This window comes from Melitaea cinxia, chromosome 7, assembly GCF_905220565.1.
Source record: "Melitaea cinxia chromosome 7, ilMelCinx1.1, whole genome shotgun sequence".
Lineage (NCBI taxonomy): Eukaryota > Metazoa > Arthropoda > Insecta > Lepidoptera > Nymphalidae > Melitaea > Melitaea cinxia.
In genome coordinates this window covers 13,261,042-13,273,216 of record NC_059400.1, presented here as the reverse complement: position 1 = coordinate 13,273,216, position 12,175 = coordinate 13,261,042, and the positions used below count along the sequence as shown (strand labels likewise).

General features: G+C 33.4%; 1 protein-coding gene across 1 annotated transcript; it reads left to right on the top strand.

The window, feature by feature from the left end:
• Positions 1-293: 293 nt before the first annotated feature.
• LOC123654879 (60S ribosomal export protein NMD3) lies at positions 294-11,235 on the top strand. The gene is made up of 9 exons (XM_045590740.1): positions 294-343; positions 1,328-1,462; positions 3,088-3,238; positions 3,703-3,946; positions 4,225-4,518; positions 5,050-5,159; positions 7,315-7,472; positions 8,224-8,394; positions 11,012-11,235. The coding sequence occupies exons 1-9, from the start codon at positions 294-296 to the stop codon at positions 11,196-11,198; spliced, it is 1,500 nt and encodes a 499-aa protein (XP_045446696.1). The 3' UTR covers positions 11,199-11,235.
• The last annotated feature ends 940 nt before the right edge of the window (positions 11,236-12,175 follow it).

Here is a 12,175-nt window from a genome sequence, read left to right as displayed (position 1 = left end):
TATTGTATGCATATGGCCATTTGGCCTTATACTATGACAGAGGGGAACGCCTGTACATGGCTACTCCCCTCCGTGTTGCTCTTTGACCAAAGTAGAACAACGTGAGCAATGTCAGCAACACCATAGAATAGACAATAGAATAAATAAGTATAGAAGGAAAGCAACACGTTGAAACTTCATTAATACATACTCTACGGTTATTGGTTGAAACATAAAAAAAATATCTTTATATTTATATTGGATTTATAAAGTTTTAAGGTGTTTAATTTCAGAAACTAAAATTGTGCAACACAATGGAATATATATCGCCTGTAAATAATTTAGCTCCTAATGCAACTAGTGTGTGAGTTTTATTTCATGGTATTCATATTTTTTAAGGTTAAATTATCGTACCCATATAATATTTTTACAAACTCTCGTATATTTTAAATAAAGGAAAGAGTCGGTTTTATAAGTATATATCTATGATCTAGGGCCTGTCTTACTAGTTGTGTATAAAGTTTATCCTGCAAATAAGTTGCGTTTAGGCTTTAACTGGCTTAATTGGTTGGATATCGTCATTCGTCAAATAGAGTTATCCACAACTGATGAATGGTGAAATATTCTTTCCCCCCCCTCTACCCGTGGGTATCGTAGGAGGCGACTAAGGGATTTAGGGAGGATTAAGGACAGCTCCACTACCACCTTGGAACTTAAAAAGCCGGCTGATGGCGGGATATCCATCCAACTGCTGGCTTTGAAATACACAGGCCAAAGACGGGCAGCAGCGTCTTAGGTGCGACAAGGCCAGCCCCACGGTCACCAAACCGCCTGCCCAGCGTGGTGACTATGGACATCGCACCTCGACTTCAGGATATTTTTGGCGTGAACTTGTGGAGGCCTATGTCCAGCAGTGGACTGCGATAGGCTGAAGTGATGATGATGATGACAACTACTGAAACAGAATGCTAGTATATCCAAATTGTATGTTACTGATAAGTTTCGAAAAGTTTGAATTTTATTTGTAAGATGAAAATATTCTTAACCGACTTCCAAAAAAGGAGGTGTTCTCACATCATTTGAATTTTTTTATATGTATGTAACCTCAGAACTTTTGACTGGACGTATCTATTTTGATGATTCTTTTTTAATGGAAAGTTTATACTCGTCACGTGGTTCAATTTAAATTTGATCGACACGTGATGACTACTTTTTGAGTAATCTTTGATAGCGCGTATTTATGTGACTATTTTATTGTGTACCTACTATGTATTACTTGTCGATGTAACTGAAGTTGTTTTTTTTTTGTTTGTGAGCTAACAATTTTTTTGTATTATTTCATTTTCAGATTGTGCTGCCAATGTGGATTGGCAATTGAAGCGAACCCATCTAACATGTGTGTTGCATGTCTAAGGGCGCATGTTGATATCACTGAGGGTATACCAAAACAAGCAACTATATTTTTTTGCAGAGGCTGTGAAAGGTAATATTAAAATGTGCCTAAGAACACAAATTTTTATGAGGCTTTAAAATATCATGAAATGTTTCATAACAATTGTTCACATATTTATTTATTTAACTTTATTACACAACTGTACAATAAATGTGGTCTATACTAATATTTTTTTTTATTCTTTAAAAATTTAATTGGAGGGTTCTATACTAATATTTATATATATTATTATTATATATATTATTAATTGAAAAATTTGATTGTTATATTTTATACTATCCGACCCGTGCCCACATTGTTGGGTGTTAATTATTATTATATTAACCAAATTACATACTTTAAGTAACAAATTTTATAGGACTTAAATAAATAATATGTTGCTCCCGTGTATTTATTATTTTAAATTACAGAACCAAATAACATACTTCAAAGAACAAATTTTATAGCACAAATAAATAATATGTTGCTCCAACGCCATCTATCAAAAATCGAGAAAACGTCGTCGATAGACTAAAATAAGACTAAATTAATAACGTTGAAAGACTAATAAATTGATTTCTAATAGCGATAGATGGAGCTAGTTTATTTACCATTTTGATATTATATTTTAATCTTTTTCTTATTTACTTAATTTTTTGTTCAGTTACAATAAAATATAGCCTACGTCACTCCTGAATAGTGAAGCTTTCTGTTAGTGAAAGAATTTTCATGATCGGATCAGTATTTGCGAAGATTACCCCCTACATACAAACAAAGTTATAAACTTTATGTCTTTATAATATTAGTATAGATAAGATATATTATATTAAGATAATTCATTGAATAGACTCCGAAACTTCTAAACCATATAGGAAACTTCTTTCACTGTTGAGAAGCTACACTATCCATGGGTGACATAGGCTATATTATATTTGCAAAAAATTAGGGTAATAAAAATTATTTTGAATTTTTTTAAATACCCATACAAAGTCATGGTGGGATGCTATTACTATTTATAATATATAAATGTATATATAAATGTGCAAAACCGGACTTAATGCCATACAGCCTATTACAATATAGGGCATTCCTCGTGAAGCAAACAACTACAAATGTTGATCTATACAATTTTACTAAAATTTTAATGTTATATTTTCATGTATAATATTATTTTTGTATATTATGTAGTTAATGAGTTATAAGACACTTAAGTTTTCAATAAACAAGTAGTACATTGTAAAAATTTTAAAAATGATAATTATAAACCTCAATTCATCATATACCTACACCATTCACTATCTATTTTATTTTATAATGACTCTTAAATATAGGTATTTAAGAGTCATTATAAAATAATGGACTTACAGAAACGAGTACCTGTCGGTGGGTTATTAAAAAATTTAATGTCTTATAACTTCTCAACTGTGTATTATTATTATATATTTTTTTTATTATACAACTGGGTCGGCATATGAGCGTACAGCTTAGCTGACATTAAGCAATTACAATGTATATAGACACCTGTAACACTAGAAGCGCTGCAAGTGCATTGCCGACCATCCGTGGGATATCTGTAATCCCCCAAGAGCTTTGGTCACCTTACTCACCCCAGGAATGCAAAACTGCTTGAAAATGTATATATTATGTTTATATTTGTAACAAGAGTAATATTTTAGATATTTACAACCTCCTGCTGAATGGGTAGTCTGTGCCCTCGAATCACGAGAACTTTTGGCCCTTTGCTTAAAAAGACTAAAAGGCCTTAACCGAGTAAAGCTGGTTGATGCTGGATTTGCTTGGACTGAACCACATTCCAAGAGGATTAAGGTAAGTTTATTAAACAATTTTTAATATCATGTCAAAAATCGAATATAAAATCATCACATCAAAAATTTCGATCTAACGGGTACATCGTTCCATAGCTTAATTGGCTAAAGCACGGACACGGTAAGTCAGAGATGCAGCTTCGATCCCCGCTGGAATGGTCGATTTTCGATGTGATATTAAAAATTGTTTAGAATTTCCTAATGTGTGGGTAACACAAAAATAAATCGTATGAAGTAAGTTTATTAATCAGTATTGTTGTATGATTTAAAAAAAATTGCAATGTGTTTTTATTTTTTGATTACTATCTTTTGAATTTAAATTTCAATTAAAAAAAAACCAGTGTTTAATAGTGTCCTTAGCTTAAAGATAGTTACATATTATGTAGTACAATGGGTTGGACTTTAATTAATTAGCTATTTTCCAGACAAGCTAAACATAAATAAGATAACACATTCTTTTCATAGGTGAAAATAACAGTGCAAGGTGAAGTAATGGGTGGAGCAGTTCTTCAACAAACATTCATTGTGGAGTATGTAGTACAGCACCAAATGTGCGATGCTTGCCATCGTTCAGAGGCACAGAATTATTGGCGTGCATTAGTTCAAGTTCGTCAACGTACTAACAACAGAAAAACATTTTATTACTTGGAACAATTAATTCTAAGACACAAGGCGCATGTTAATACACTCGGAATTAAACCTAAACATGGTAATTATTATGAATTATTACTAATTATTGCATGAATTTAAACAGAAAAAATTTTGACATAAATTGTTACATTTGCGAAAATTATTGCTTTACTTACATAATAAGTAAGACAAGTGATAAGCCTTTTTTGTTGAATAAATCTATTTAAAAGATTCTTTAATTGTAGTTCATTTTAGTTTTCTTTTTCTATTTATATATAAAAAAAAGGAAATATTTATTAATATATCTACTCTATAAAACTAATACTATATTAAAACTATTCTATTTTCTGACTTCAGATGGTTTGGACTTTTTCTACGCTACAGAAAATCACGCTAGGAAAATGGTTGATTTTATTCAATCAGTGCTGCCAATAAAATGCCAGCACTCAAAAAAATTAATTTCTCATGACATTCACAGCAATGTCTACAACTATAAATTCACATTCAGTGTTGAAATTGTACCGCTATCGAAGGATAGTATTGTGTGTTTACCGAAGAAATTGACTCAGAGCTTAGGATCAATCTCTCCAGTGTGCTTAGTTCAGCGAGTAACTAGTACCGTACATTTAATCGATGCATACACAGGGCAAGGTTAGTGTCAAATTCTAACACCACTGTACTACTCACAGAGTACAAAACTGTAAAACACAACTGAAAGCCATAAAACCAGTCAATCAATCAAAACTGTAAATCAGGACAAGAGGAGATAATAATAAGACTTAACCTGTTGGCGCAGTTTGTAGTGGCTCTGCTTTCTGCTCCGTGGGTTGTGGTTTAGATTCCTGCCTGAGTCTGTGTGCTATATATGTATTTATTTATATATATACTAGCTAACCCCGCAAACGTTGTTTTGCCATATATGTTATCAACCCCCTTAATCTCTCCCTTTTATATTTTTGGGGTATGAAAAATAGATGTTAGCCAATTCTCAGACCTACCCGATATGCACACAAAATTTCATAAAAATCGGTCCAGCTGTTTCAGAGGAGTATGATAACTAACATTGTATGGTAACTAACATAGTATTATATAATATGTATATAAATTACTCTGCTAACACAATAACATAAATGTCTGCTGTAAGAAATAGTTTTCTGATATAATTAATATTTTATCTTGTAGTTTCTGAACTATCATCCACTCAATATTGGCGAAATCCATTCAGTGCAATTTGTAATCCGAAGCAGTTGGTGGAGTATATTGTAATGGACATAGAGATACTAAAAGAGCATGTAAGTATTTACATATGGATGATTTTAATTAAGAGTCATCTGTTCACTTATTCATGTTATCCCAATCTTGAATATAAGGTAATCCATAGCAAATAGCACGCATAATTTTTCATTCTAGAGGTCGCCCTGTGGTCGAAAGTCGACCATAATTAATTTAAATTATAGTTTGAACATTAAACAAAAGAGTATATATTCCGTTTTTTTGGAAGAGTCTTATTTGGTAAACAAACCCCTGTCAATTGTAATTCACGTTTTTTCCGAATTTATCACTCACTTTCATAACACGTTAGCTTACGGACATTTGTAAAACTCCATTTACTATTTATTTCACTAAAACCAAATATCAATTTATCATTTTAAACACATGAAAAGTACTAAAATACGAATTCCGAGAGTACAGATAACTAATATTTTTGAATATGACATTTCAATATCTTTTTTAAAAAGGCAAATAGGGATGTGGTCACAATATTTTTAGAGGTGAATGAGTATAAGTGAATGAACAGCATGAGCGATAAAATAGGCCATGTTCTTTACCTATATTTTAAATTTTCACGAATTATAATTAGATAATGTTACCATAAAGCGATTTGTTAATAATTTGTTTTTTGTTATTAAATGTTCTTTTTTTTTCTTTTTTTTTTTATGTTGAGCGCAAAAAAATGCTTAAAAAATATTTCAAATATCAATCTTTTATGGTAAAGTGTTCATTGTAAAGGTTTTATTATGAGTATTTCTGAGTATCAATTTCACCCTGAACATTTTTAACGCTATCCCATATAATATTAAAGTATACCACATAGCAATGCCATAAAAGTTTACTGTAGTTCACAGGAAAAAATTTTGAGACTTTAGGATGAGACTTAGGATTACCCAATGAGAGCTTCGTGGAGAACAATGTTATTAGTTAGTTTTTTTTAGATGTTAGAAACAGTGTGCCGCCAGCGCAAGGTTTTTTCTTCATAGTAAATACAAATAATGTTACAATAATATTAATTCGTGACGCAACATTGAAAAAATCGCGAAAAAGCAACAAAGAACTGCTAGTTTCGGTTTTTAACCGACTTCAAAAAAAAGAGGATACTCAATTCGACTGTATATATATATATATTTTTTAATGTATGTTCGGGGATAACTCCGTTGTTTATGAACCGATTTTCATAATTCTTTTTTTGTTGGAAAGGATATATCCCGAGTTTGGTACCATGATAAGGAAACCAGTATCTGATGATGGGATGCCAGAGAAATCCAGGGAAACCGAGAGGGAGTACCGATTTTGATGATTTTCAATTTAAACGAAAGCCGATGTTTATCATGTGGTCACATTTAAATTTCATCGAGATCTAATTACAACTTTTCGAGTAATCTTTGATAATGCGTATTTACTTGAGTATTTTTTCGTTTACCTACGTTGTATTACTTGTCGATATAATTTGCCTAAAACTCGATAACTATTAAGTTTTAGTAAATGGTTTGTTTACAAAAATAAAGTACTTAAAATTCTCAATAAATATCACTATTTAGTTTTTTTCTCAATCTAACCGTTTCTCAATCAAATGCGAGTTGAAAAATGAAAATTTTTACGGATCTCTGCAAAAGCCATTTTTTACATTCAAAAACTAATTTTTTTTAGAATGCTGTTATTTGATAATTTTCTCCTCGTTTACTGCACAAGGAATGTAATTTAAAAAAAAAACATCAAAATTATTAAAAATTCAATGTCAAAAAAGGTAGGACTAACAAAATAAAACTGAAAATGTCCTTACTTATGATCATATATTAATAATATTACAAATTATAATTTGCAAAAATTATAGGAGCCATTGCCTTTTTGAAGGTTCTGGCTAAGGTTCCTAAATCCTATTAGATCATGTATTATTCCTGCATGCGATGAGCGTATGTGATACTACTTCTGCATTGTTTAATCAAGGGAAGCAGAAATTTCTTAATAGTCCTGCAGAAGAACAAAGACTTACGTCATTGAAGCTTTCAAAGACCCTAACCCTAAGATGAGATTGCCACAGCATAATTTTTGCACTGTAGTGATTAAAAAGTTGTTAAAACATCACGTGATTAATGACAACCCCTTAGTTAAGTTTAAAAATTCTAGAAATCAATACAAAACTTATGTCCATAATATGCTTTTTTTTTGTAGGAAAAGAAGTCATTCCCAGGTCAAGGCACAGTTTCCAATAAGCATGTGTTAGCAGATGTATGGGTGGTGAAGGCTAATGAACTTGGTCTAGACATAAGTCCAGTGCACACTAAAACACATCTAGGACATATATTGAAACCTGGTGATACCGTTTTGGGGTAAGATTAATGAATAAAAAGTATTTGTAAAGACTTTTAATCTAATCTTAATTTTTTTAATGAAAGCTCAATAATTTATCATAGTTTTTTTTTTAAATAGAACTTTAAGTCACTATGAATAGGTAACTTCTTGTGCATTAGTCACACTAATACTGTTACAATAAAATCAGTTGTACAATATCTTGCTCTAAAAAAGTAATATATTGTTACTCAAATACCATATAAATTATAATTTGTAGTTTATATAAATCATTTTTAACAGGCCAATTCGAATGTATTTTTTTAAAATGTATATTACCTCAGAACTTTTGACTAGGTGGATCGATTCACTTTTATTTGATGTTGATTTAGGTTCTTTGCTGTTAAGGTAAAAAGCAGGGGCTGATGGTGGAATTTACCAGTTTTTCGGGTCCTAGACTAATACTTCTTGGGTGTCTATTAATTAGTCAACTAATTGCCATTTTATCTATAGATATGTAGGTATAATATAGGGTATAGAAATAAAAAATAGGACAGTTAACGATTCATTTGTACTGTCATAAAATATTTAAAAAACAGTCAGCAAATTACTTTTAATTTGAAACTTATGCTCTAGATTATGAGAAAACAATTATAGTCCATTTTTTAAATAAGCCCTGGGGACCCTTTTTAGCCAGGAAGCCCAATAAGCCCTTAGGTAAATGCGGATCCTACCTAAGGGGCAGCTCTGGGAAAAAAAACGCAGTTTAAAACTAATACGTAATTTATTCAGATATAACCTAGGCGAGTCCAACGTGAACGACGCGAATTTAGACAAGTTAGACCGCAGCGTTATTCCTGATGTCTACCTCGTTAAGAAATACTATGGAGAAAAAGCTGCCCGACGTCGGGCGAGGGCCTGGAAACTGAGACATATGCATGAAAACGCCGCCAGTGTTGACGAGTAAGTATATCTTCTTTATAAAACTAGGTCAGCAAACAAGCGTACGGCTCATCTGATGGTAAGCGATTAAAGTAGCCTATAAACGCCTGCTGCGCCAGAAGCATCACAGCGCATTGCCAACCTTAACTCAGTCCCCGTCCAGGAGTTCTGGACACCTTACTTATCACACTAGCACAACACTGCTTAAGAGGAGTATTATTTAGCTGTGATCTTCTGTAAGGTCGAGGTACTTCCCTAAGTATTCAAAATTAAATTATTGATTGATACTGGTGATTTAAGTATTTATTGTTATTTTTCCACAAGTATTAAAAATTTTAGTGTCATTAACTTGTAAGCAAATACAGTAAGAGGAGGTGAGAAAAACGCAATATTTTTAATACGTGAGCATACAGCGCCATCTTGTTTCCGTAACTATAGTTTTTAGAAAAAGTATCATAGTATTTGAATTCGTTTTTTCGGGATTTATACCATGTACCTTTTTATCTTTGAGGCTCCGATATTTCGGCGCAGTTGCATGCGCCATGGTCACGGAAGAACTGTTCGATTATTGCGGGTAGATGTTATGGGCAGACATATCGGTCTACCCTCCGTCTCAGTCTTCTATTACGCTCGATACCGGTACCACTGTCTGCAAACTCGCATGCAACTGCGCCGAAATATCGGAGCTTCAAAGATAAAAAGGTACATGGTATAAATCCCGAAAAAACGAATTCAAATAATGTTAATAACCATGGAAATTTAAAACAATATAGTATCATAGTAACTGATATTTTAAAATCACAGCCACTGTGACAACTAGTAATGCTATGTATCTATAGCACGGACGCGGAGCACGAAGAATTTCGTATATTGATCCCTCATTTTTGGTCTTTGTCGCTCGCGTATATTGTCGTTGCGCTCACACAGCCGGCCTAGCATGCATACAACGAGATATCTCTTGACGAGAGAGAGAGATAATGTCTACATCGAGTATTTTCTCGATTACCCTAACATGCGCACTACGAGAGACAAAATTCTCTTCCGAAGACTTCGCCTTGTCGAGTAGAGAAACATTATCAACCATAATCACAACTGAATATCATTCTTATTTCTTATGTCGTAAAGTTGAATTTACAAGGTTATTGACCAATCGTGCCAAACCGGGATGAGCCAAAGTTTGTATAATTTCAAACGAGTGACACATGTTTTATTTAACAATGTTCTCGGCCTTTTGGCTAAGATAAAAAGTGTATATCTAATTTAAAAAATCTAATATGGAAAATAAAACGGCGTAAATAAATGAATTTAATTATATATGTAAAACAATATGCTCGTGTTGTGCTTTATATCTTGTCGCACATTAGATAATTGTAATTCTATCACGCATTGTTTTTTTTTTTTTTTTAATTTTTAAAATTTTTTGAATTTTTGAACTTTTTTTTTTGATTATTGATTTTACTTTTATTCTATTTAATTTTATTTTTACTTATTGATTTTTTTAATATAATTTTGTTTTGTTTTTTATTCTGAATGTTGTCTTGTCTTGTTGTACTAACCCAATATGGACTTATACTTTGGTCTGAAATAAAGTATTATTATTATTATTATTTAGAATAAGAAGCAACAGGGCGCAAATACGTTTTTTGTGTCATTATATGGCACACTTCACTCGACTTTACGCATTTCCCGCTCTTCGTATACCGAAATTATATAATTATAATAGGGAAACGCCATGGTATACAAAAAATAGGCACCCGGTTTTATTTATTTTTTATTTATCGTCTTTCTCGTCGATAATATTGAAAACGAGAAGTTTCTCTTCCTAAAACGACAAAATTCGACAAAATTACGATGTCATGTTAGCTTCCGTAGAGATAAATATCACGGATCACTAAAATTTAATGATTATCTCTTCTATTGACGTAACGAGAAGAGTATCGCGTGCACGCATGTTAGCTACTGTAGACATAGAGAGATAATACGAGAAAAGGGGTAGACAAAATTTTGTCGTGGCGCGCATGCTAGGCCTGCAGGTGTAGTGACAGCCGTATTCACAGTTTGTCAACCTTTTTACTTTTATTTTTTTTTTTACCAAATTTAAGTCACAAGATTCATCGTTTTTCATTTTTAATTTTAGTCAAAAGTTAACAATACTTATATTAAATGCGAATGTGTGTTTATTGGTGTTTTTTTTCACACAGCAAAAGATCTAAGATTTTTTTGCATATACAAAGTATAGCCACCAAATTGTACACATAGTAATATATACACTAACTTTTATTTATATATATGTATATATACTTATAACTTATATATAAGTTATGTTCTATGATTAAACAAAAAAAAAATTATTCTGTGACTAGACCGATCCACGGACAGACAGCGTAGATTTAGTACACTAAACACTAGTGTGCAAACAACGAGTTGTAAGACATTCCAAATTCTAAACTACCGATTTTTTAAAGTTTCGTACTTTATATAAAATTTTGAGAACCACTGCCAGTATGCAAAAAGGTCATTGTACGAAATTCTTCGTGATCCGCGTCCGTGCTGATGACGCGAACTATAACTTTGGATCGATTAAAAAAATTACATCAAAAGGATTGTACAAATTTTAACTTAATTATTTTGTTTACAGGGACTACAACGAATTCCTGGACGATTTAGAGGAGGACCCAACTCTGAGGCAGAATATTAACATATTTAAAGACGAAAACAAGATACCAGTGGACACAGACGAGATAGACCCGGCCCTGCCGCGGATAACCCTCGCCGAAATGTTGGACGATTTGGTCATTGAAGATGTAGATATGACAGAAGTGTAGAATATGCAGAAGTTTTCAAATAAATGTTTTTAAAATATATGTATTTTTCTTTACAAAATACTCTTATCAATTGTTAATCAATTCAGTATCTACTAACGTTGGATAAAAAGTACACGTAATAATGATAATATTTTGGAATAAATTAATTTGACTTAAAAAAAATAAGTCAACCATGCATTCTTTTAAACAATGATACTTTAAGACCGATCTATACTTTTAATATAATAAAGCTGAAGATTTGGTTTATTTGCACGCGCTAATATCAGGTACTACTGATTCGCCCAGACCCCCAAAGGGAGGAGTTGCCGGACTTTTACTGGGCGCGTCCCCAGGACGGGGTGGGTGGGTTCGCTCACCCGCCCTAAGGCGCGCGAAAGCGCGCTCTCGCGCCGAGGCCGCGGTAAGCCGGTGTGGGGGCCGTGGCCACCCTGGTCTTTGTCGACTCAGGTTGGCACCGTCCGCCCCGGGCTACGTCTGGGGCGCCGGGGTAGCGAGAGCAGGTTGCGTCTTTGGGACGCGGTGCCGTAAAGTGCGATGTGCGGGCGGGGGGTTTACTCCCCGTCCGCGGGGGACAGCGGGCCATGGGTCACCGCGTTGGGCCTGCAAGGGCAAGCGCCGATCGGGTTTGCGGAAGCATTCTACAGCGTCCCCGCGACCCCGCGACATAGGCGCATCGGCGGAACACGTGGCGGTTTTTATTCAGTATGAGTCTGAATCCCCTCTGGTGCCCCCGCGCCGGAGGGTGTCCATGAGGATTTTCCCCACCCAAAAAGGAACAAGTACTACTGGTTCGAATTAAAAAAATATTTTCTTTTAAATAGTCCATTTATTGAGGAAGGCTATATAATACTTTAATACGTTTTTTCCTCAAATTAACGCGGATGAAATCGCAGGGCACAGCTAGCACGTGAATGATATATTAGTGATTGTAAGTGATTTATTACATGAGGATTAAAATCGTATCGATTATGGTCGAT

What these genes read in the sequence shown, in the direction of transcription:
- LOC123654879 (XM_045590740.1), top strand. Translation starts at nt 294, where the DNA reads ATGGAATATATATCGCCTGTAAATAATTTAGCTCCTAATGCAACTAGT. An exon ending in GCTCCTAATGCAACTAGTGT is followed by an intron (nt 344 to 1,327) that starts GTGAGTTTTATT and finishes TTTCATTTTCAG; the next exon opens with ATTGTGCTGCCAATGTGGAT. An exon ending in AACGCCGCCAGTGTTGACGA is followed by an intron (nt 8,395 to 11,011) that starts GTAAGTATATCT and finishes TTTTGTTTACAG; the next exon opens with GGACTACAACGAATTCCTGG.